Genomic DNA, 27438 nt, shown 5'->3' on the forward strand with positions numbered 1-27438 from the left:
TCTATGAATCTATGATGAGGCAAAGTCTCAGGAATAACTGCAGCTACAACAAGATAGAAGTTCCAAATGATTAAGTGGAAATATGTCAAATTTCTATACCTTCCAGATTTCAAGGATTATGTTCTTTCATGTTTTCAAAATTATTGAGCCTACAGTCATTATCTGCACTCACCTTTCTGTGCCTTTCTCGGTCTTTGCACTTCTCTCGCACCCAGTCAATGGTGTGAAAATCATCATATGTGCCAACACCTGGTATAGGTTCATCCAAAAGATCCAACAAATGCGTTGTGCTGTTTATACCACCTCCATTTGTCATTGTATAATTGGCTCCTTTAAGATAAAAGCAAAGAAAAAACTATGTTAAACTTGTTTTAAGCCCTACATCACTCCTGTTTTTGAAGATTCTTTATCATTAACATTTTTCCTGGAATAATCACATAGACTTGACAATGATCTTTACATTTCTTTTCATTTTATAAAGATTTCATTCAGAGCAGCATGTTACCCTGCAAGCGCCACTGTTTCTTTTTAAAACTCAAGTGCAAGCACACAACATAACCACCTACAAATTGTTCCCATTTTACAAGCATCATAGGGTTTAAGTTTATCTCAACTTTATTATTTCTTCTTCCAATTATCTGAGAGGACACAGGATAAATTGTATCAAAGAGTGGTAGGAGCAACAGCTATTTTTAACAACATGTACAGCAGGAAAGAGATCACAAGACATCCACGACAATAACTAAATTACAACAAACACATGGCACTGACTAAATAGATGAAAAATAGTGGCAATCACAGCTTGATGTGCCAGATCTTATAGATTTAAATTTCGCCTTGGGCATCAAAAGGACACTTAAAAAAGCAATGCAACATCTAATTTATAGTATTAAACCAGAATTTTGGAAATGATAACTCTAACTGTAGCAGCTCTGTACTGACTTCAATAATCTCGAAAGCAGGTTTCTGTGGCATAATTTCAGTCATGACTCGAACTGTCTTACTGGGTTTTTGAAATTTGTTCTTGGGATAGTAGATGTCAGCAAGGTTATGTTGTTGACTTCGTGATTGATAGATTTAAATTCAAGACGGCATTTGCTCAATTTACTTGGCCTGTCACAGATTAACAGTTGTTGTACTCTTTACAAATATAGCCTTAGTTATGGTAATCAAAACAGTGTACAGTTTTCCAGTTGTATGCTCCAAGGACCTACACAACTGTAGCCAGTTTTTGAAATAATTCCACAGAGGCTGGTATTCCATCATCAAGTCACCCTTTATTCATATGGGGAGAGTCCTTGACAACGATCCAGCTCCCTCAGAGCCAACTCTCAGAACGAATAGGATGTCTGACACTGCCATTTTCATCTGTCAGCCAGGGCTCCCTGATTGAACCAGATGAACAGGCCCAATCAGGGAATTCACAGCGTATGAGGTCCACCTGGCTGACCTCGTTACAATCGTTACAATCTTCTTGAAACGTCCCTTGAAATGAAGGCCAACATGCCATTTGCCTTCCGACTTACTTGTTAACATTGTGCTCCTTATACAAGTACACTCAAGTCTTCTCTGCTTAAAAAAAATTGTTGTGCTATTCTTACTGACAAAATTAATAGCCTCACACTTCCCACATTATACTCCACTTCCTACCTTGTTGTCCACACACACCTGTCTACTGTATCTTTGCAGCTGCAATGTCCTTGAGTTCAGTCTTGATTCAGAAGGAACATAAGATGTATTGCATTTTGCAATGATTTATTCACATGATATAGACATGCTCGCAAGGCATTTGATACCCTTGAGAAGGTGATGGTAGCACGCTGACTCAGTGAATTGCTCCAGTCCATGTGTTGACTAAGAGAAACTTTGCAATGCCTTTGGGTAAATATTACCCAACAGCTTTAAAAAATAAAAGTCCTTTTGTTTGCAGTACATTACTCAGGTGGCTCTGACTGAACACAAATGATAGATTATCACTGTTCATTTGTGGAAGAGTCATCACAAAGAACTGAACAATTCACAAGGGCAGTGTATCACCACCTTTCCAGGAAACCAGAGGCAGAATTAATATCGACTTGCAGTATCATGTCCCCAAATAGAAAAACAGAGATTCTCATCACAATGTGCTCTTAAACACATAATGAATATAATAATTTTGTTAACATTTATTGCCCATCCCTAGTTCTCATGGAAAAGATGATGATGGCCTTATTCAAACTTGTTAGTTTGTGAACAAGTAACCTGGATTTCACAGCAAGTGTATAGAATTGGCCAATAAAGCAAGATGGTGTTGCAATGTAGCATCCTCAACAGTTTAAGGCTGTTTTGAAATTTCTGGTCTTTGGATTCCTGTTTTCTTCTCAAAACTTAGAATGGCTGCTGCTGAATTTAAGGCAAAGCAGAATTCAAAACACAGACTCTTTACAATGTCAAGCCTCTCAAATTACAGGTACTCTAGAAATCAACAACATTTCTCTGAAAATGTTATTGCCACTCACCCTGAATCTGGTAACAAAGCAATAAAGTCAACATTGTGGGCAAGAGCATTTTTTGATGCAGCAGCAAGTTGAGCAACTCAAGAGTGACTGACTATTCAATTATTTATGTTGAATTTAATCAGGTAGATGTTTTCAAACAGGGGAAAAAAAATCCTAAGGTATATGGTTGGCATGCCCTCACAGTTCAGCAATGCAACTCTGGATCCCATACGATCCCTGGTAACGGCATGGCTACCACAAATAAAATGTGTGTGGCATTCACTGTTCAATGCAAATACACTTAGTTTGATCAAACGGTTCCAGGATCCTCAGCCGAAATTTCAGAATTGGCTTTTCAAACGAATTAGGGAAATAAATTCACAAAAATATGCACGTAAGTGATTTTGCAAGCCTTCTTCAGAGCATTATTTACAGATTTACAAGATCTGGATTAATTTCTTGATGTCACCAGTGATTCTACCATTGTAAGTAGACAGGAATTTCTGAAAGATTCTGACAGAAAAATTACAATTGTTTACTTTTAAATTTTAGCCCTTTGGTGAGCTTCTGCTGCTAAATTTTACATTTTGTAGTTTTACACAATGCTAAATATATGGCGTAAAATTGCTTCTGAAATCACTTTTGATTTTATCTATCCAGTTGTTTTCCAAATCTCTGCTGTTTTGAAGGCTGTTTCATGGATGTGCAATGCGACTCCATTACCAAGAGCTCAGATTTAAGCTCTGTAGTCATGCCACATTTCCTAATGGTTCTGGATAATTAAATGGCAAGCCAGGATTTGTATCATCGACAGCCACAGGACAGCCACAGGTAAGGTGCTGGAAGACTGGACTTGGCTAATGTTATGCGACTATTTAAGAAAGGTGGCAAGGAAATGCCAGGAACTATAGATTGGTGAGCCTGACATTGGTGGTAGGAAAGTTGTTAAAGGGAATCTGGAGGGACAGGATTTATGTATATTTGGAAAGGCAAGGACTGATTATGGATAGTCAACATGGCTTTGTGCATGGGAAATCTTGTCTCACGAACTTGAGTTCTTGAAGTAATGAAGAAGATTAATGTGGGCTGGGCGGTGGATGTGATCTATATGGACTTCAGTAAAATGTTCAACAAGGTTCCTCTTGGTGGACTGGTTAGCAATGTTAGATCACACAGAATACAGGGAGAAGTAGGTACTTGGGCACAGAACTGGTTCAAAGGTAGAAGGCAGAGGATGGTGGTAGAGGGTTGTTTTTCACACTGGAGGTCTATGACCAGCAGTATGCCATAAGGATTGGCGCTGGGTCCACTGCTTATGGTCATTTATATAAATGATTGGGATGTGAACACAGGAGGATTGGTTAGTAAGTCTGCAGATGACTCTGCAATTGGAGGCATGGTGGTTGGCAAAGTTGTTTAGTTACCATAGAGTACAATGGGATCTTGATCAGATGGGCTAATGGGCCAACAAGTGGCAAATGGAGTTTGATTTAGATAAATGCGCGGTGCTACATTTTGGAAAGAGAATCAGGGCAGGACTTTTACAGTTAATGGTAGAGTCTTGGGGAGACTTGCTGAACAAAGAAACCTTGGGTTGCAAGTTCACAGTTTCTTGAAAGTAGAGTCACAGGTTAATAGAATAATGAAGGTAGTGCTCACTATGCTTATTTTTATTGGTAGGTGCATTGAGTTTAGGAGTTAGGAGGGCATGTTGAGGCTCTCCACTTTGGGAATACTGCATTCAATTCTGGTCTCCCTGCTACAGGAAGAATGCTGTGAAACTTGAAAGGGTTCAGAAAAACTCTGAAAGTATGTTGCCAAGGTTGGAGGGTTGGAACTATAGGTAGAAGCTGAACAGACTAGGGCTATTTGCCCTGGCATATCGGAGGCTGAGAGGTTAACTTATAGGGGCTTATAGCATCATGAGCGACATGGTTAGGATGATTGGCCAACGTCTTTTTCCCAGGATGGGGGAGTCCAAAACTAGACGGTGAAAAGGCTTAAGGTGAAAAGGAAAAGAGTTAAAAAGGATCTAAGGGGTACCTTTTTCCATGCAGAGGGTAGGGCATGTATGGATGAGCTGCCAGAGGAAGTGGTGGAGGTTAGTACAATTACAGCTTGACTCCCTTGAAATCAAAGCAAATTTCTCCAAGTTTGGCATCAAGGAGCCTTTGGAAAATTTGAGTTAAGGGAACCTGGGAAAAGCTCTCCCCAATGGTTCAAGTTAAACCTAGCACAAAGAAAAATAGTTATGGTTGTTGAAAGCCAACCATCTCAGGAAAAACACTGCTGTATCCTAGGCCCAACAATCTTTCCCTGTTTCATCATTTACTTTATTATCAAGGGATAGGCAGAGTTAAGGATGTTTATTGATGATTGCACCCTGTTCAGGACCATTTGCAGCGACTGATACGATGCCCACGTGCAATTTAACCTGGACAAGGCTCAGGTATGGACTGATAAACATGAAATAACATTCACAGCACATAAATGTCAAACAACAATCATCTCTAAAAAGAGAAAATATAACCAGCTCCCCTTAACATACAAAAACATTATCATTGTGACACTCCGAACATCGATCTCCCGAGGATTATCATTTACAAGCAACTTAAATGGACCAGCCATGTGAATGCTGTGATGACATGACAAGGTCAGAGTAACTCATTTGCTATAACGCAAGATGGGAGTGCAATGGCATACTCTCCATTTGCCTGAACGAATGCAGCTCCAAAGTCACTTGGTCAACACCATCCACAACAAAGCAGCTCACTTGAGAGGCACCACAGCCAGCAAGTTAAGTATTCACTCTCTCTACCAGATACACAGTGAGAGAAGTATGTAGTATATACAAATAGTATTGCAAAAGCTCATCAAAACACATTTGAAACCTGTGATCTTATGACCTAGAAGTACAGGCGCAACAGATGTATGGAGATGGGTACACTATCATTTTCAAATAGACTTGGAAATATATTGCTGTTTCTATCTTTTAACAAAAGATCTAAATTCTGAAAGACTCGTTGCAACAGGACGTTTGAGTATATCTATACAAAACTAACTACAGTGATTTAAGATGGGAAGGGCAATAAATGCTGACCTTGACAGCAAAATTCATCTGCCATGAAACAACGAAGTAACTGTTGCTGACAATCAGGCGGGCAGCAGGCTTTGAGCTATGTAACTTAATGACCATCTCATATTACAGAAAACACAATATAGAAACAAAACAGCATAGGATAGTAATGGAGACAATGGCACAGATAATAAACAAATGTGCACAACACTGATTCTCCTTCCTTCTTTATCAGAACATAGAAAAGCAACATTTAACCACAATAATAAAGTGTGAAGCTTGATGAGCACAGCAGGCCAAGCAGCATCTCAGGAGCACAAAAGCTGACGTTTCGGGCCTAGACCCTTCATCAGACAGGGGGATGGGTTGAGGGTTCTGGAATAAATAGGGAGAGAGGGGGAGGCGGACCGAAGATGGAGAAAAAAGAAGATAGGTGGAGAGGAGAGTATAGGTGGGGAGGTGGGGAGGGGATAGGTCAGTCCAGGGAAGATGGACAGGTCAAGGAGGTGGGATAAGGTTAGTGGGTAGGAGATGGAGGTGCGGCTTGGGGGTGGGAGGAAGGGATAGGTGAGAGGAAGAACAGGTTAGGGAGGCAGAGACAGGTTGGACTGGTTTTGGGATGCAGTGGGTGGAGGGGAAGAGCTGGGCTGGTTGTGTGGTGCAGTGGGGGGGAGGGGACGAACTGGGCTGGTTTTGGGATGCGGTGGGGGAAGGGGAGATCTTGAAGCTGGTGAAGTCCACATTGATACCATTGGGCTGCAGGGTTCCCAAGTGGAATATGAGTTGCTGTTCCTGCAACCTTCGGGTGGCATCATTGTGCCACTGTAGGAGGCCCATGATGGACATGTCATCTAAAGAATGGGAGGGGGAGTGGAAATGGTTTGCGACTGGGAGGTGCAGTTGTTTATTGCGAACCGAGCGGAGGTGTTCTGCAAAGCGGTCCCCAAGCCTCTGCTTGGTTTCCCCAATATAGAGGAAGCCACACCGGGTTCCAGAACCCTCACCCCATCCCCCTTTCTGATGAAGGGTCTAGGCCCGAAACGTCAGCTTGGATGGAGATGGTGCTTGGCCTGCTGTGCTCATCCAGCTTCACACTTAATGACCTAATGTTTGGTGCGATTCTGTAATTGTTCTGCAGGGACTATCCAAATCTTGTGTACTAAGGATTGTAATAACAATCACTTCAACACAACACAACACAGCCAATCAGTCAAGTTCACAACATGGTTGACTTCTGCTTTCTGGATGCTACATTTATTTATAGAGACAAACCCCCTGCACAGAAAAGGAACATGTCTACGCACTGAAATAGACAAAAGCATGAGAATCACAGAATAGAATAAAATCTCTACTGTGCAGCATAGCAGCATGTACTTCAGGGCAGCTGGGTTGAGGGTGCCCATGAATGCTGACTCAGCCAGCAACATCCCATGAGTGAATGAATTAAAAAAAAGTAAAATTCTTCTGTGCAATACTACTCTGTACTCTAAGACAAACAAACAGTGATAAAACAACACTCTAGTGAAACAACAAGGCTATTCATTTGAGCACCTTAACTTTTTCTTTCAAACAAATCTACATTTAAAAATATAATATATGACAAACAATATGACAAAAATGATTCTTTATTTCTAGTGAAATCCTTTAAAAGAGATACAAAGGGAAACAAGAACAATTGCTGGTGGTAACTTCAGGCATAAGTCATAAAGATCATCTCGAATGAAGGCTGTTGTTATTTCGGATTTTGTTTTCCAAAACATTAGATAACAAAATTGCGAAGTAATTAAAAACGGTTCTAGTCTATGCTTAAGTAGGAGGAAGACTAACATCTTCTCAGACATAAAAACAAAGTTGCTGGAAAAGCTCAGCAGGTCTGGCAGCATCTGTGAAGTAGAAAATAGAGTTAACGTTTTGGGTCTGGTTTCCTCAGAATTGATGGTGGCTGGGAAAACGTCAGTTTATATGCAGAAAATAGGGAGATGGGTGGGGTAGGGAGTAAACGATAGGATAGAGCCCGAAGAGAGAGAAAGACAGTTGGACAGACAAAGGAGTTGCTAACCATCAGGCGAGAAGGGTGAATAGTTGTTAATGGGGACTGTCAGTAACTAACAACAGGGGGTGTGTAATAGATTGAAATAGATAATTTCGTACTAAATTAACAGACAGCATAGGGATCCAACTAATTATTAGGTTAGAATGTACAGCAAGAACAGGTGTGCTGATTGCATGAAATAGAGGGCAAAATCAACGCTGGAATTTTTAAAAGCAATTGTCTTCCTTCAATATTATTCTCCTAACTCACTTCAAATGAACCACCAAATAAGGTCTAATCCCTAAAGATCACAAACAACCACAATAAAGAATATCTGAGGAAAAGAAAGACTCATAAATGGCAAAAATTGAAGACTACTGGAAATTCCATTACAACAGGCATTTCCACTGCCACCATCATGGCTCCCAGCACATCACAAATCCAATTTTAGTAAAGCATAATCTTTTGCTCAAACCTGTCCAGGTTGATTTTCTCTATGACCTACTAACAATGCAGTAATTGTGTTTTTTTCTAGTATAACGGTCTTCTCTCTCAATTTATACTGACAAAAGCTTAGCCACTTGATTTGAATGACTCTACGACATCAAACCAGAATTCAATACCGGAAAAGTAACGTGATACAGGTTGGCCGAAGGTCACAGGGACATAATACAGCCTTAATGGAACAATTCTAAAAAATGTGAAGAAGAGATACCTAAGGGTGCAGGTGCAATGATCTTTGAAGAAGGCAGAATATGCAATATTGAGACAGTGCTTAGCTAGGATCTCGGGAAATAAACATGCAAAGCTACAAGGACCAAGCAGCAGAATACAAAATGACTAGGTTGCTCTGTGGACTTGATGACCAAATGACCATCTTCCATGCCAAAAATAACTGAATAATTCGAGTAAGCTTTTGTCATTTTCACAAGCTTTCCCTTATGCACCATAACATTTACAAAAGCTGAAATATGTTCTGTAATTGTGTCTCAAGGGTGCAATAAATTCAGATACTGGAAGAAGGTTCTGCAGACAAAGTGGGTTTTCTTTATTAGCCAAGAGTGGAGGCTGGCAGAAACACAGGAGGAACATCTACTCGTGGATGATTATGTTTACATATTTATGTATGGTTTACATATGATTTACACCTGTTACATATTACAGATGATTACATATGCAAGCAAATTATTATGGGTAGGCAGGCAGGAAGTTCTGAAACCTGCCGGAACCTTTCAAAGTGACAACTGCATGGTGCCACGTTGAAAAGCCAATCAGGCAGCACTTCACTCTCTGCAAACTAAGAATATTTTTGCTTATCAACCCCATTCACGTCTGGAGATGTCACAGATAAGATATAGCTCTGTAATGCTTTAACAACACTTCACTAGGTATCTTCCTGAAGACTGTCCAGGGAAAACATAAAAACATAAGAAAAGGAGGAGGCGTTGGCCATCTGGCACTTCACCATTGCTCCACCATGAATAAGATCATGGCTGATCTTCTCGGTGTCCTCAGATCCACTTAACCACCCTCTCAGCATAACCCTTAATTCGTTTACTGTTCAAAAAATTACCTATCTTAGCTTTAAAAACATTCAAGGAGGAAACCTCAACCACTTCACTAAGCAGGAAATTCCAAAGATTCACAATCCTTTGGCTGACGACGTTCCTCCTCAATTCAGTTCTAATTCTGCTCCCCCTAATTTTGAAGCTATGCCTAGCAATGAAGGACAAAATTCCATTTACCTTCTTAATTACCTATTGCACCTGCAAACCAACCTTCTGCAATCACCAATTGCAATTCTGCAAGCACAAGAACATTCAGGTCCCTCTGCACAGCAGCATGCTGCAATTTTTTACTGTTCAAATAATAGTCCTTTTTACGGTTATCCCTACCAAAATGGATAACTTCACATTTATCAACACTGTGCTCCATCTGCCAGACCTTTGCCCACTCAAACTATCTATATCTCTCTGCAAACCTTCAGAGCCCTCTGTACATTTTGGTCTCCCACTCATCTTAGTGTCATCTGCAAACTTTGACATATTACACGTGGTCCCCAACTCCAAATCATTTATGTACATAGTAGACAATTGGGGTCCCAGCATTGATGCCTGAGGCACACCTCGGGTCACTGATTGCCAACTCTCTGCTTCCTGTTAGTTAACCAATCCTCTATCCATGCTAATACACTGCCTGTAACGCCATACACCTTTATCTTATGCAGCAGCCTTTTGTGAGACACATTGTCGAATGTCTTTTGGAAATGTAGATACACCACATCTACTGGTTCCTTGTTGTCCACCATGCTCACAATATCTTCACAGAATTCCAGTAAATTTGAAGGAAAGTTCTGTCTCAATTGCTTACAACAAGCCAATATTGTGACTGATGAAGGCAGCTGGAAACAGGTGGATGCCAATGTCAGCATCTGTGGCTGAAAGAACCTGATTCCAGCGCCACAAGAGGATTAGTGATTATTCACTGCTTCATGTTACAATGAATGTAAGCTTGCATTGTAAAGCTTGCTACTACAAAGGACTGTCACACAGAATACTGATTGCCAGGCATCTCTACCAAATGCTTCAAGTGCAAACAACGTCTGTTACTTCATTGCAGTTCACTATATAGGACTACTGGCCCCAAACTGTTGTGGTCCCTAAGCTACCTGCCAGGGTTCACAGTTAAAATCATAAGGAGATACGACACTCAGCAGCTCGCAAACCATCATAGGACCGCAGACAAAAGGGACAGAAGTAGTCCATTTAGTCCATCATAACCGCATTGTCATTCAGTGAAATCATGGCTGATCTGACAATCCTCAACTCCACTTCCTTGTCTTTTCTCTATTAACCGAGGATTCCCTGACAGTTTTTTAAAGTCTGTCTCTTTAAGTCTTGATTATACTTAACCACCCAGTCTCAAAAGCTTTTGCAGTGAAGAATTCATAAATGTACAATGCTCAAGAGAAGAAATTACTCATCTCTGTCTTAAATGTGTGATCTCTCACTTGAAGTTATGCCCCAGTCCTCAAATCTCCAACAAGGGAAAACAATCTTTCTGTATCTACCCTCTCAAGTCCTCAAAGAATCTTGCACATTTCAGCAAGATCACCTCTTATTCTTCTAAATTCCAAAAGGTATGGACCCAACTATTCAACACCTCCTCATATGACTTCTCCATACCTGGTATCAGCCTAGTGAACTTTGTGTGGACTACCTAATGTTGGTAGAGATAATAAAAGTGTGGAGCTGGATGAACACAGCAAGCCAAGCAGCATCAGAGGAGCATAAAAGCTGACATTTCGGACCTAGACCCTTCATCAGAAAAAAGTAAGTATACAAAACCCTCTACAATGTTGGGGTTTTTTTGGATAAGGAGCCAAAAATTGTTCACAGTATTCCAATTGTGCTCACTGACCAGTCAAAAGAACCAGGAAAATGTATACAACTGACAGTCCAATGCTGAAACACCATCTACAAAAAAATTCAGCCTGGCTTACCCAATTTGCAGGCATTAGTGTGGCTGCCTCTCTTGAACAAACTTGTTGATCTAGTGAGGCTTCATCCCTAAAAATGTCAGTGTTTAACTGCAAGAGGTAGCAAGGTGTAGAGCTGGATGAACACAGCAGGCCAAGCAGCAGCATAGGAGCAGGAAGATTGGCGTTTCAGGCCTAGACCCTTGAACTGGTTAACCCAGTGAGGCTACACCACTTCCACTCTAAATGTTCACACAAAGAAACAATCTGTTTTTGAAGGAGCCAGATTAACTAAAATGTTTATACTCACTAGAGTTTGAACAAAGGAGCCCACCCTGTCAGGCGGGCATGTCATATTTGCATAGTCAGAGTTTGAATTTTTGGTGGACAAGATTATGCAGTGAATCCCTTGAGGCCAGGTGTCCATGAAAATTCATCACATGCTGATGAGTGCAAATTGAGGTTTCAGCCAAATATGGTTGAGAAACTCAATCTACTTCAAAATATCTGAGAATTTTATAGCATAAAAGGAGGGGAAAAGAGTTTATTAAACTCTACAAGAGCACTCTGAAATAATCTTATCAGAAATATCAAAAATTTAAGATTGAGTGCTTCTATTTTTTAAAATCACAATTTCCAGATACTCACGCCAACATGAAGATTAACCCTGTTTCTTTTTTTAAGTTCTTTGTTTACCCGGTAGGTTGTAATTGTTTCTTTTTAGTAAACTTCAGTATATAATTAATCACAATTTTAGTTCTAGATAACGAAATTCTTACTACAGGTGAATTATTTCTTAATGTGGATTTCTTAAATTCTTCTTAAAAACCTTCTGTTTCTGGGCCTTTTCATAGAATCATAGAATTCCTACAGTATTGACAAAGGCCCTTCGGTCCAAGTCCACACTGAACTTCAGAGCATCCCGCCCAGATCCATTCCCCTATAACCCACCTAATCGACACCTCCCTGAACACTACGGGCAATTTAGCATGGCCAATCCACCTAACCTGCACATCCTCGTACTGTGGGAGGAAATCGGAGCATCTGGAGGAAACCCACGCAGGCACGGGGAGAATGTGCAAACTCCACACAGTCGGCGAGGCTGGAATCGAACCCGGGTCCCTGGTGCTGTGTGGCAGCAGTGCTAACCACTGTGGCACCGTGCTGCAGCACTGCACCATTTCCCTTCCTGACATTAAGTGACCCAGGACATTTTTCACTTGCCCTGACAGTTCTGGAAGTTATTAAAAGCACTGCTTATGTTACATCCATTTCTTTCTGAATGTCTTCCTTCTTTATGTGAAAGAAACCTGCATAATGGTTGACATTCTTCATGATTGTTTATTTAAAGGACTTGTGTATGCACCTGTCTCCCTGCATCACAAGGTACCTTGCTGCGAGGTACCAGCCAAATTTTTCCCCCTTCTGTTTCTAAACAATTCACCTGAAGGGTTTTTAACACTCTCATTTAAATTGACAAACTTATTTCCAGACAACACTGCAGAACACTCAATCAAAATTTAAACTAAATTTTAGATAACAAGGTGTAGTGCTGCATGAACACAGCAGGCCAAGCAACATCAGAGGAGCAGGAAAGCTGACGCTTCAGGACTAGACCCAAAATCTGTTATCTCAGATTCTCCAGCATCTGCAGTTCCTGCTACCTCTGAAACAATCTTAACCCTCCCGTGAAGCCTCTTCTAAGGATGCCTACCCTGAAGAAGTTACCCCCCTCCCTCTGAAGAGAAGGGTCTAGCCTGAAACGTCAGCCTTCCTGCTCCTCTGATGCTGCTTGGCCTGCTGTGTTCATCCAGCTCTACAACTTATCTCAGCAGGAACTGCAGATGCTGGAGAATCTATCTCAAACTAACTTTTGTCTCTTTTTATCACACATCAAATAGAAACACAAATCAAACTTTTAACTATCCATGATCAGAGATAATGGGAACTGCAGATGCTAGAGGATCCAAGATAACAAAGTGTGGGGCTGGATGAACACAGCAGGCCAAGCAGCATCTTAGGAGCACAAAAGCTGATGTTTCAGGCCTAGAACCTTCATCAGAAAAAGGGTCTTTTTTGATTTTTCTGAAGAAGGGTCTAGACCCGAAACGTCAGCTTTTGTGCTTCTAAGACGCTGCTTGGCCTGCTGTGTTCATCCAGCCCCACACTTTGTTATCCCATAACTATCCATGCTCTGTTCATATTGCAACCCAAATTTCCAAACAATAATATAAGCATGAAACATCATCAAATTAAATTCAACACAACTCAGAACGGTTTTGGTAATGAAGGAGCCAATACTAGTCTGCAGCAACCTCTGGATAACAGCCAGGCTTACAATGAGAAATGGCTGGTTATATTTATGTAAAATAAGCACCATAAAAATAATTGAAAGTCCAACTGTTTCTTCGAGACTTGCAACTTGCAGATTTAGACTTAGACTTTTTAATGCCACATGTACTCAAGTACAAAAGTACAGGAATACAGCGAAAAGTATACAATCTCACCAACCAAAGTGCGATCTTAGGTACTAGCACCTAGGTACAGAATCATAAGAACAAGGTAGAAGGCAAGTACAAAGTTAAAAGTTGAACATTTTAGTAATTCTTAGGATTAAAGTGGAAGAACAAAGAAATAAAGCTAAAAGTCAAACATTACAGTCTTTCATAAGTGTTTAGCCGACTGGGACCGCACTTCCCACAGGCTTGATTTCCTCCCCTTTGTCATGCTTTCCTCGCACAGTCCATTCCGAAAATTCCCAAACCCAGCCTACATGCCGCCGCCAAGGTAGCCACCTCTCCTGTCAATCCACCTGGAATGTCAATTTCGGCCTATCACACTGCTAATCACAGATGTTGCCTTCGCCGTCACCGCAGAGGCTGCTCTGCTGTTGAAAGCCAATGCTGCCTCCACCACCTTGAGTCCTGGTCTGATCCCACCATGATGCCATCATTCACCACGGATCCACAATCACTGTCATCATAAATTCCCTAAAAGCTGGCCCCTATGTGCTGAGCTCGGTCATCCCAAGGAGGCGACAACTGCTGCTACTGCCTCTCTTGCCCTCCCTAGGATGCCAAAAGGCCTCATCTTCAGCTGCACCAAAGCAGCCGTGAGAAAGGGCCTGGTCCATTTCATTGCTGCAGCCTCCCGGAACCCCCTTTCTCACCCGAAGCCTGAACTAGGTGTTGCGTCAACACTAGGACCGCCTTGACGGAAGCTACTGGGAACCTGAACTTGCCTCCACATTGCTGCCATGATCCTCGCTGGCGGGCCTACTCATCACTGCTGATGCTGTCGCCAGGACCGAGCTCTTCCCAAGAGGTAAGTAAATTGAAAATAGAGGAAATTTAAAAAACGGAAAAGGGAGAGAAAAATTAAAGAAATGAAAAGAAAAGCAAATGGAGTAGGTGAGCCCCAGGCTCGCAACTCGGGCAATACAATTTCCAGCATTAACATTTTGATAGCCATTAACACATAACCACAAACACCAGCTGGAAGCAGTTCAGAGAAGCGTTTACTAGACTAATATCTGGAATAGGAAGGTTGCCCTATGAAGAAATGCTAGACAGGTTGGGCCTGTTTTCTCTGGAGTTTAGATGAATCAGAGATGACTAAATTGAAATATACAAGATCCTAAGGGAACTTGATCGGGTGGATGCCGAAAGGATGCTTCCTCACTGGAGAATTTAGATTCAGGGGCATCGTTTAAAAATAATCCTACATTAAGGAGATAGCAAGAACCGCAGATATTGGAGACAGACAGAACAGTGTGGAGCTGGAGAAACAGAAGAGAAAAAGGGTCCGACCCAAAATGTCAACTTTCCTGCTTCTCTGATGCTGCTTAACCTGCTGTGTTGCTCCAGATCCACACTGTGTTTATTCTATGTTAATTCATATTTAGTCTGTGATAGGTCTACAAACACATGGAGAACAAAGCACTGCAAGTTGAAAAACTATATTTCCTATGATTTGGAATTCCTGTAATCAGAATTAGCATTTTAAAAATGCTTTCACACCATTGTGCCTTGGATCTCAAATAGAGCAAAAAAAATAGAGGATGCAAACAAGTCAGCTATGGAATTGAACTCTAGTTTATAGAAACCAGATATTACTGCAGCACAATAAATGCAGTAAAACAAGTTATATTGCTCAATAAGAATGAGCTATGATTGATGTTGGCCTTATTCTTAATTTTATTGTTTTGAGAAACTACTCAAGTTATTAACTAATTTCATGCTTTGCTGCAGCAAACTTAATAGTGAATGATTAACTCACTATTGCTTCGAACAGAATTTGCTAACGACTATGACATCTGGGTTGAGAAACAGCCCTATTTTCATTTGCTTTATTGGTTCTCAAAAGGGCAACAGGCAGTCATACATGCATGACCACAACAATTATGCAAATTATTAGTTATCTTGAAATGGTAGTTATTGCCTGAGTCTTCAAATGCTGTTGTTGTTGTGGTCTCTTTGCCAAAGGTAGAAGTGAAGTTGAAAAAAATCCAGGAATGTAATGTAATTGTTTGACCAAGTTTTGATTTTCGTTTGGTCAGATTCTTAAAATTTCCATCAGCTCCGCAATTCACTCTGAACCCTCGCAAGGTCGAAATATTTCTAACATCTTCAATTTATTTGGTAAAACTCTGCTGGAGGGTCGGTAAATGAGCCCCTTATGAGGAGCAGGCAGCATGAGCACTGAGTCTGACCCCTGGAATGGAGCTCAACCTACAGCCACCAGTGCCTTGCTGTTAACGGACCTGCGAGATTCAGCTGAAGAACACAGGGGTTTTAACCTGGCTTAGTTACATCATGACTGAAATACCCACCACCACTCCTTATCTTCAGCCTCCTACCTGTGTCCTAACATCTTTTCAATGACATCTAATCCACTGCTTTCTGAGGCAGAGTTCCATGGTCTCTCTGATCTCTGAGAGAAAAGACTTTTCACCATCACTGTCCTGAAATGGCAACATACAATTTTAATGAGGTGCCCCTTGTTTTGGAGTGACCCACAAGAAGAAACAACCTCTCCATATTCACTTTGTCAATACCATTCAGAATCTTACATACACAATCAAGTCATCCCTCAATCTGGCAAACTCTTGCGTAAAGTAGACCAGCTTGTCCAAACTATTTTTTTTATTCAGGGGATGTGACAGTCGCTGGCTAGGCCAGTATTCATTACCCATTTTTATTTGCCCTTGAGAAAGTAGTTGGGAGATGCCCTTTTGAAAGGCCATGGGTTGACCCAGGATACCATAAAGGGAGGAAATTCCAGGATTTTGACCCTGAAGGAATAGTCATTTATTTCCAAGTCAGAATAGTTAACGGATTGGAGGGGAGTTTTGAGGTGACAGTATAAGTCCTTCAAGTTGTCACACTCCTGACTTGTGGTTTGTTGATGTTGGAAAGGCTTTAGGGAGTCAGGAGGTATGTTACTCGCTTCAGAATTCCTCACATCTGAACTATACTTGCAACCACTGTATTAAGATGGCTAACCAGTTCAGTTTCTTGTTAATGGCAAACCTCACAATGTTCATAATAGGTAATTCAGTGAATGTAAAGTGGTTAGATGTCTCTTACTGGAAATAGTCATTGTCTGACATTTGTGTGGTGCAAATGCTGCCACTTTTCAGTCCAAGCTGGATATTGTCAAGGTCTTGCTGCATATTGACATGGATTGCTTTTGACATTGTAACGGAGAGAAGGATGTTGATGAAGCAGCTGAAGGTGGCTTGGCCTAGGACGCTATCCTGATAAACTCTTGCAGAGATGTCCTCCAACAACAACAACCATCTTTCTATATTCCACGTGTGATTTCAACCAACAGAGAGCGAGCTCCCTAACTTCCACTAACTCTAGTTTTCGCTAAGGCTCTTTGATGTCACATTCAGTCAAATATAAACTTGACATTAAACGCAGTCACTCTCATGTCACCTCTGGAATTCAGTAATGTTTGTGCAGATACAGCAAATACTTAGGAAAGCTGACAGAATGCTATGATTTACTAGAAGTAAAATGGAATGTGCTTTTAATTGGTTTTTATGCCAAAATGACCAATTGTCATTGTCATTATCCTCATAAAACAACTTGCAATGAATGAATTAGAATGAATCTCCTCTGAACTGTTTCCAATAAAATGACATCCTTCCTGAAATAAGGACGGAACATAGGCCATGATATTTGTACATGATATTTGAGATGTCTTCTCATCAATGCCACACTTCATTGAAATATGTTGTGGGTAAATCCCCACAAGTTACCGTTAACTCACTACTTATTAAGAAATCTCACAGACAACAAGTACTGAAACAATGATTTAAACTTTACCGCATGTAGCAACCAAAATAAGGCCCACAAGTAAGCAAGTTAAGCCTCACAACTCAACTTGGCTATTACCCGATTAATGATGGAGTCTGGCCAGGATTTTAACCAATAGTGGTCTGCCTCCAGAAGTGCCCAGGGTTTGATCCTTATGCAAAGTTGTTCCCCAGAGTTCTGCTGTTTGAGTCTTACATAAATTTTCATCCTTCAGGTTTATGAGGTGACCTATTATGATTTCTTAAAGTCCTTTCATCCAAATTATTAATTATTTTCAGAGTCTTGGAGACTACAGCTTGCTTCCTTATCAGAAGTAGCTTCTTTATTCCTTGTTACATTTAGCTTAATTTTCCATTTGAAGACACAGCTCTCCTGTGATTAACTCCTTAAATCCTTGTCTTTTGTGGCAGTAAAGCATCCAGTATATCAAGGTGTAAAAACTGTGTTGTTAATGTAATTTCGTTCCCCTTCTTTCCAATGTATGGCTAATTGCTTTCAATTCCTGTTGAGGTTTGTTCTCATCTTTCATACTTTATTCCCAACAGACTTATTGCTGCATCTTTAGAGTGTAACAGTTTAGCTTTGTTGATTCATTATCCATGAACAGTTACGAAAGTTCTGAGGTCTGCAATAACACAAGCATAACAATCCCACTTTTAATCCTCAACATATTTTCAGATAAAAATGTTTTGATTACATGGGCAGCAGTTGCCTAATTTGAGCTCACTCCGCACAAGGAAGTGGCAGGATATTCAGCTGTAGCCACCATGGTTAAACTGAAGCCGGACCTTAAATAAACACAGAATGCTGGAGAAGTGATCATAAGATCATGTAAAACAAAGGAAAAACTGTTCCTCGGGCCTCTGGGCTATACCAGTGAACTATGCAATGCTCTGAATAACCATTGAGAAAACATTTGGCTAGCAAGCAACTCGAAGAAAAACCTCTACAAATAAAGCAGTAAAAGGTGCTTTTACTTCCATACCACCACATTAATAGATAACCTCAGGGAAATCTATAATCTTTCCCAGAATTTCATAATCAATCATTAATGGATTGTCAGTCATGTCTCTTACCACTACATCCAAAGTTATTATCATTTTCACTCTTTCAATGGTCAAACATTCAGACGATTGCCACCATCATATATTAGGAGAAATTAGAAACACTTACAAACAAATTACAAGCCTTTTGCACACACACTGTGTTCCATTTTTGAAATCAAGAAACAGTAACACTGTTCTATAACACTGCCTCCAATCTACATTTTATGAGCTTTACCAATTGAGTACTAAGTACAGAAAGTTAACATAAGATCCTGCACAAGTCACATACTTGAAAGCCAAATCTGAGGTGATACTTGAAATGTACTGAGAGGAGAAACATCTTAAGTGATAATCTCATTGATTCACCTGCATATAGCCAACAACAGCAAAACATATCATTTTAGATCTTAGTGATAATGGGAACTGCAGATGCTGGAGAATCCAAGACAATGAAATGTGAGGCTGGATGAACACAGCAGGCCCAGCAGCATCTCAGGAGCACAAAAGCTGACGTTTCGGGCCTAGACCCTTCATCAGAGAGGGGGATGGGGTGGGGGTTCTGGAATAAATAGGGAGAGAGGGGGAGGCGGACCGAAGATGGAGAGAAAAGAAGATAGGTGGAGAGGAGAGTATAGGTGGGGAGGTAGGGAGGGGTTAGGTCAGTCCAGGGAAGACGGACAGGTCAAGGAGGTGGGATGAGGTTAGTAGGTAGGAGATGGAGGTGTGGCTTGGGGTGGGAGGAAGGGATGGGTGAGAGCAAGAACAGGTTAGGGAGGCAGAGACAGGTTGGACTGGTTTTGGGATGCAGTGGGTGGAGGGGAAGAGCTGGGCTGGTTGTGTCGTGCAGTGGGGGGAGGGGAAAAACTGGGCTGGTTTTGGGATGCGGTGGGGGAAGGGGAGATTTTGAAGCTGGTGAAGTCCACATTGATACCCTCGGGCTGCAGGGTTCCCAAGCGGAATGTGAGTTGCTGTTCCTGCAACCTTCGGGTGGCATCATTGTGGCACTGCAGGAGGCCGATGATGGACATGTCATCTAAAGAATGGGAGGGGGAGTGGAAATGGTTTGCAACTGGGTGGTGCAGCTCCCACCCACTCTCCTGCAAAAATTCCATCCGCTATTCCCAATTCCTCCGCCTCCGCCTCATCTGCTCCCACGATGAGGCATTCCACTCCCGCACATCCCAGATGTCCAAGTTCTTCAAGGACCGCAACTTTCCACCCCACAGTGGTCGAGAACGCCCTTGACTGCGTCTCCCACATTTCCCGCAACACATCCCCCACACCCCGCCCCCGCCACAACCGCCCTAAGAGGATCCCCCTCGTTCTCACACACCACCCCACCAACCTCCGGATACAACGCATCATCCTCCGACACTTCCGCCATCTACAAACCGACCCGACCACCCAAGACATTTTTCCATCCCCACCCGTCTGCTTTCCGGAGAGACCACTCTATCCATGACTCCCTTGTTCGCTCCACACTGCCCTCCAACCCCACCACACCCGGCACCTTCCCCTGCAACCGCAGGAAGTGCTACACTTGCCCCCACACCTCCTCCCTCAGCCCCACCCCAGGCCCCAAGATAACTTTCCACATTAAGCAGAGGTTCACCTGCACATCTGCCAATGTGGTATACTGCATCCACTGTACTCGGTGTGGCTTCCTCTACATTGGGGAAACCAAGCGGAGGCTTGGGGACCGCTTTGCAGAACACCTCCGCTCAGTTCGCAATAAACAACTGCACCTCCCAGTCGCAAACCATTTCCTCTCCCCCTCCCATTCTTTAGATGACATGTCCATCATCGGCCTCCTGCAGTGCCACAATGATGCCACCCGAAGGTTGCAGGAACAGCAACTCACATTCTGCTTGGGAACCCTGCAGCCCAATGGTATCAATGTGGACTTCACCAGCTTCAAAATCTCCCCTTCTCTCACCGCATCCCAAAACCAGCCCAGTTTGTCTCCTCCCCCCACTGCACGACACAACCAGCCCAGCTCTTCCCCTCCACCCACTGCATCCCAAAACCAGTCCAACCTGTCTCTGCCTCCCTAACCTGTTCTTCCTCTCACCCATCCCTTCCTCCCACCCCAAGCCGCACCTCCATCTCCTACCTACTAACCTCATCCTACCTCCTTGATCTGTCCATCTTCCCTGGACTGACCTATCCCCTCCCCACCTATACTCTCCCCTCTACCTATCTTCTTTTCTCTCCATCTTCGGTCCGCCTCCCCCTCTCTCCCTATTTATTCCAGAACCCTCACCCCATCCCCCTCTCTGATGAAGGGTCTAGGCCCGAAACGTCAGCTTTTGTGCTCCTGAGATGCTGCTGGGCCTTGCTGTGTTCATCCAGCCTCACATTTCATTATTTTAGATCTTAAACTCAATCATACAGCTCAGAGGCTAGATGGCTATCAGTTGAGTCATGGTGAATATAAATTAGGCAAGTATCTGCCCTGGGGTATCATTCAAATGGCAAAACATTAAACTCATGAACTGTGGATGAAAAGATAAGCCATTAAGAATGATTGAAATGTGAAGGAAAAGTATTTGTTTGCTAAATGCTAATGCTGTAATTTCTTAAATTTCAGGTTAAACTCGAGTGAAATAAGGATTATTATGCAGAATCAGCTGAAAATACCTGCATTCAAGAGAAGTGTGTCCACATTAATCCAGACATTAATCGGGCAATTGCCCTACATAAATGAAGTTTCTTGTGTACTTCTGGCCGAAGTTCCAGCTATTGAGCACAAACTGCTTCCAGAAAATGCATTTTTTTTATTTCAATGAAATCTGTTTAAAAAAAGTATCGACTCAATAAAGCTAATTTCACGTAATTTCAACCAGCAATAACCAAATGTGTGCAGTGTCAGATGGGATCATTGAAGACATAAGATCATTTCATTCATCCTGCATGTTTTGTTTCACAAAAGATACAATTCACTAAGTGCCACACATTTGCTGTTTTCCTACGATCCAGAATCATTTTTTAAAAAAAACATTCAATTCACCATTATTTTATTGCTTTATCATAACTTCCTTGCTTTTGTCTATTTATAATGTCTAGGGTCCCACATAATTTGTTTAGCTTCTCTCTCAACATTCCTGTCAATTACTTATGCATATATATTTGCAGGTTCATCTGCTCTTGCATACACTTTGGAATTGTAGCCTTCATTTTATATTGCCACACCCTGTTCTTCTGACCAAAATTAATCACTTCTGACCTGATTTACATGTTCAGTGACCTGCCTATAGTTCATCTCATACATTGAGCCAGTGTAGAATAATAATATTCAACGGAAAGAAACATTTTCATGATCAAATCTTTTCTTCTCATGCACTGTTTGGTCTAATTCCACTCTCCTGCTGGTTCCCAAACCTGTTAATATGCCTCTCGTTTAAGGAAATATTTAATTTCATTTAAAAATCTGTTACAACAATAATACCAAATCCCTCACATTAACAAAAATATTTCTAACTTTGCTTTGGAATATTTGATCATTACCTTCTACAATCAGACCCAATTTATTCCAACTGTATTTACCCATCAGCATTCTTTGCAGTTCTGACTTTTCTTAGGCCACCCATCAACCATGTCAGCTGAGACGAAAAATATTGGTTTCAAGTATATGTTCATAACAATAATCCATGACCCAAAAGAGCATTTCCTTTAACCACTGTTCCGTGTCCACTGACTAATAACTCAATGCAAAACCAAGGATATTAAGATAACAATTTTAAGAAATGAGAACGAGAGAGGGAAAGACAATACCCTAATTCTGTGATGGTTCCATTTCCTGGAGAATAAGCACTTACAGTCCGATCGTGCCACAGAAAGTGTATCAGCAGCTTGCTACAATAATCCAAAACTAACACTATCTGTTTTTCTTATACCTCTGTAATCTAACTTACTTGGCTTCAAATAGTTTGATACAACTTTCCCTGAAGTAGTTCAATGGTCTTTCCTACCACTCACTGCAGCAAAGCATTCAAGTTCATTCAGCAGTTTGTACAAGGACTTTTCTGCTATTCTCCTACCCTGTTCTCCAAAATCAGTTGTGCTTGTTGCAAATCATCATTGATTTCCTAATCAAAGTGAATTTGTTGTAAAGACTATCTGGTTCATTCATGTCTTCAGGAAAGGAAATCTACTGTCTTTACTGGCCTGTCTTGATGTGATTCCAGCCCCACAGCAATATGGATGACTGTGGGCAATAAATACTAGCCAGACAGCGATGTTCACATCCCACAAAGGAATACAAAAAAAAACTCCATACTAACTTCATCAAACAAAAATGTTACACAAATTTATGAGCATTTCTTCATTTACGAAAATATCTTGTTCTTTTTCTGATGTTTCTGATCTATCGTTGAAAAATAGTTGACTGTTTTTAACAAGCTACTTGATTCACACTTAGACAAGAATCTACATGTCAACAGAAGAAGCTACACATTAAGTATCTATAGTTATTAAGTAAATTACATTAAGCTTCCAACAGAGAAAAAATTATTTGTCAATACTTTCAGTTCTTTACAAGCCTCATCCTGCCTTACTACAGCAGTGGAGACATATGCATATTTTAGGAAGGGAGACCAGCAATTAGAAGAGACGAGCCTATTTCATGAGTTGACATACTCCACCTACATTTTACATGAACATTCTACTTTCTTTTCTATTTTCTGCCTGCAGCAAGCCAGCTCACACCATTTAGACCCTACAGCACACTGGCATTGTCAAAATACAACCTAGATGTATAAAGGTAGGATGACCATCTGAAGAAATGCTATATCCTAATGACACCAAGTATAATGTTAAGTTGGACTACCAAATTAACATGCATTTAGAAGCTGTTTGTAACACAATATGGAAGTAAAAAATATTGTTGCACCAAGCATACCAGTACTCACAATCAATTATCTTTAACATTTGTTTTATTTTACGGGTGAAACAGTGCTGGGGAGTAGGCTTTGCACTCAGCTGCTCTTTTCTGAGAGGGCCGATAATTAAAAGCAGCTTTGGAACTAACGTGTGATCCTGACACACTGTACAGTGCAAAAAACAAGCTTCCTCATGGAAAATTCACCGTTACCACATCAAGTCTTGGTAACTACAAATCGCTGTTTAATTTAGTAAAAATTGCAATGCCACTGATTACTTCTATGGCTACAGTGTGGCTACAGCAAAGGAGGAGGCCCTTCAACCTGTCCTGCAACAGCAATGTAGCTAGTTCTGCTCTGTCTATGATTTCTTCATAGCTCTACAAGTTTCTTTTCCCGATTCAGATAATAATACAATTACTTCTTATAAGTACAATTGACACTTGACTGTACCACAAGGTCAGAAAGTAAAACCCAATCCTGACTACTTGCTGCACAATGCAGCTCTTCCTCATATATTCTTGGACTTTTTTGGTATTTCCAAAATACAAGAATAGGAGCAGGGTAGATCAAACAAACAGCCTGTCAAGCCTGCAATGACATTCAGTATGACTTTATTGATCTTCAGCTTTAATTCTACTTCTTGACTGTTCTCCATAACATTTGATTTTGTAAGAGATGAAAAGTCTGTCTAATCTAGCCTTTAATGCATTCAACAATGTTAACACTAATCCTCTGGGGCAGAGAGTTGCAAAGAATGACAAACCTTTTAGAGAAGGTATTTCTCATCTCGGTCTTAAGTGATTTGCCCTTCCTCTGTTCACCAAAGTCTAGGCCACTAACAATATATCAAGAAAAACAGTGTTCCTAACATCGATTCCAGGAACCCGTCAATGTCAACTTTCACCTGACAAAAGTCAACAGTTCACCACCATTCTGTTACTCAGTGAAACTATTATTCATGCTGTCATGGTCCCTTTTAATTCCATGGTTTTCATTTTGTTGAGAAGCCTATTATATAGCATTTTGTCAAATGTTGTTTGGATGTCCATGTGCACTTCTTGTGATAGGCTTAAGTATTATATAACTTGCTAATTGCATTAAGTATAAGACCCAGCTGTATAAACAAAGTCACAGGCAGACTTCGAAAAGAGCTAAAGACACACTTGTCTTGCTTCATCTGTTGGTCAATGTAAGAAGATTGGTAATGAGTCACAATCTTGTTAACCTACTTCCTCAACTGAATCTGAAATTAACAGCAAGCATAACATTTTGTTAAGTAATTGCTTTCACACCGCAAAATTTCAGAGTTCTCACACCACATTAGTGAGGGCCAGGTCAACTAAGTTTTGCTCTCATACTGATTCGCTCATCACCTGCCACATGCCCAATACGGCAGGAGTGACAATCATGATTCAGCCAGTTTGATCAGTTGGGCTGCTACCAATCCATTCCTGATGATGGACTTGAAGTTTTTCCACCCAGATTATATTCTGTGGCCTTCCTAATTCCGTGCTTCTTCCAATGGCATTCAATTTGTACTGATTTAACAATTGAGAACTGCCTCCCTAACAGTACTGAGTCTATCGAATCCAAATGGGCTGCAGCAGTTCAAGGCAGCAATTCAGTCTCACCTTCACATCTAGGTTTTGGCAATAAATGTTGGCTGAGCCACTGATACCCACATCCCATGAATGGATAAAAAATTAATTTGGGCGAAGAGTGGTTGTAACAATGAGCAGAAGATATCCTTATACATTTTTGGCCTGATGCCATGAGACTTCATGGGGTGTAGATTCAATCCTGAATATATATCATTGTGCTGCAATGTCTAGCAGGTCTTTCCCATCAGTGAAGAGGGCTAGGTCAGAAAGTTGAAATAAACACACAGCAGTTTTCTGTGATAGAGATAATGGGAACTGCAGATGCTGGAGAATCCAAGATAATAAAATGTGAGGCTGGATGAACACAGCAGGCCAAGCAGCATCTCAGGAGCACAAAAGCTGACGTTTCGGGCCTAGACCCTCTGATGGGGTCTAGGCCCGAAACGTCAGCTTTTGTGCTCCCGAGATGCTGCTTGGCCTGCTGTGTTCATCCAGCCTCACAATTTATTATCTCAGCAGTTTTCTGTGCTGAGGCAGTCTAAACAAAAAAGCAGCTACCAATCCAGACATGAATAACTGTGTAATGACCTTAATTCTTTAAATAGATTGGAGTATGCACTTTTCAGACAAAAATGAATGTTAATAACACGTTAACATGCTGAAGGTACAGACTGAAATTGCTTCTGCAAAAGAACCCAGGTCCAAGTTCATTACAATTCATTGATTATCACACATGTAAAAGAACTTAGTTTAATTCCTAAATAAACTGCAAAACAAAACGTTATGTAGAAATTGCAATATGGAAACAAGTTAATTAGACAAAAGTCTGAGCAGTAGACTAAATTTCACATGACCACTCCATCTCAAATCACTTTTTATTCACTTTCCTGGAACCACCTATTCCACCAAACATGTCATTGAACCTTCAAGAACAATGGTTCAAGAAGTGATCATAACGCATATCCACTTTATCCATATTAGTAATTATTAGGATAATAAATTTGACAATTTGTAATCACTGTCTGTTGCATGATTCACTGCCATTGTCCTTCTACCCTACATACATTTGAAGCTCAGTTTTCTAACGGATTGGAGTACTCACAAAGCACTTGATCAAGCATTTGTGCTATCAGAACAAATAGCCTTGATGACCAGTTTTCCAATGATGCATCCAAAGTGAAATGATTTATTTTTATACGAGGAACATGGACAGACAACATAAAATAATGGGAAAAATGTTAAAGTTGGTGCAGGAACAGAAAGACATGTATGTACACGTGCAGAAGTCATTGTAAGAAGCAGGAGACTATCTTAGGCTTTATGAGTAACAGAATATAGTGTACAGGAGCAACAGGTTACGCTGATCTAGTTTAAGACACTAGTTTGGTATCAGCTGCAGTTTTGCATTCAGTTCAGGGCACCATACTTTAGGCAGAACAAGGAGGCATTAGAGAGGGTGCAGGAAATATTCACAAGTTTGGCTCCAGGGGTGAGAAACTTCAGATGTGACAGACTGGAAAAGTTAGCTTTCTCTCCTGCAATGAGAACACTGAGAAGAGACTGGACAGAGCTATTAAAAACCTTTAACGGTCTGGCTAGAGTAGATAGGAGAAATGGTTCACACACATGAAAGGATCAAGAACAGATCTGAAGCAATTGGTAAAACAAACAAAAACTGACTTGAAGAAAAGAGATAATGGGAACTGCAGATGCTAGAGAATTCCGAGATAATAAAGTGTGAGGCTGGATGAACACAGCAGGCCAAGCAGCATCTCAGGAGCACAAAAGCTGACGTTTCGGGCCTAGACCCTTCATCAGAGAGGCTGATGAAGATCTCTGATGAAGGGTCTAGGCCCGAAACGTCAGCTTTTGTGCTCCTGAGATGCTGCTTGGCCTGCTGTGTTCATCCAGCCTCACATTTTATTGACTTGAAGAAAAACTTTTTTATGCATTGACTGGTTGAGGACCGGAATGCACTACCTGACAGTGGATGGAGTAAGGTTCAAGTGAAACACTGAAAAGAGAAGTCTGCTGTTATTTGAAAAGGAAAAGTGGGTAGAGTTACTGGAAAAAGGCATGACAATCATGAATTCAAGAATCAGCACAGACTTAATGAACTGAATGACATCCTTCTACACTTTAAAAATTTGATAATTCAGGGATTTGAAAACCAAATCACACTTTTACTCAATTAACAGTAGCTAACAACCAATGCAGAAACGGGTCCAGTCATGCAGGGATGTCTTTTTTTAAAGTCAAATTCTTGCAACAATCAGGAATGCAAAATTAGTAGCTCAGCCAAAGACCATCATCCTCATCATCATGGGTTCTGTGAACCAATCACCTGCCTTCAGGCAAAGTACTTTTTTTATATTTCTCTACTCAGTACTGTCTTTTACATATGACAAGAATTTCCTTAAATTTTCAAGACATTCAACAATATCTTCTATTTATCTCATGCTCCCTTTCTTCTTAAAATCTTTGAACTGGAACGTTTCAAGTTCATTTTCTCTTAAAAC

At 41.0% G+C, this 27438-nt stretch overlaps 1 protein-coding gene across 11 annotated transcripts in view; it reads right to left on the reverse strand.

The window, feature by feature from the left end:
* clcn3 (chloride channel 3) overlaps positions 1-27438 on the reverse strand; it is a 129693-nt gene that overhangs the window by 42648 nt on the left and 59607 nt on the right. For all 11 annotated transcript variants that reach the window (XM_048527451.1, XM_048527443.1, XM_048527444.1 and 8 more), the window contains one exon: positions 173-330. In XM_048527451.1, coding sequence (XP_048383408.1) covers positions 173-330 — 158 coding nt within the window. The remainder of the gene's footprint in view (positions 1-172; positions 331-27438) is intronic.

The sequence above is a fragment of the Stegostoma tigrinum genome, chromosome 3, assembly GCF_030684315.1.
Source record: "Stegostoma tigrinum isolate sSteTig4 chromosome 3, sSteTig4.hap1, whole genome shotgun sequence".
Classification (NCBI taxonomy): Eukaryota; Metazoa; Chordata; class Chondrichthyes; order Orectolobiformes; family Stegostomatidae; genus Stegostoma; species Stegostoma tigrinum.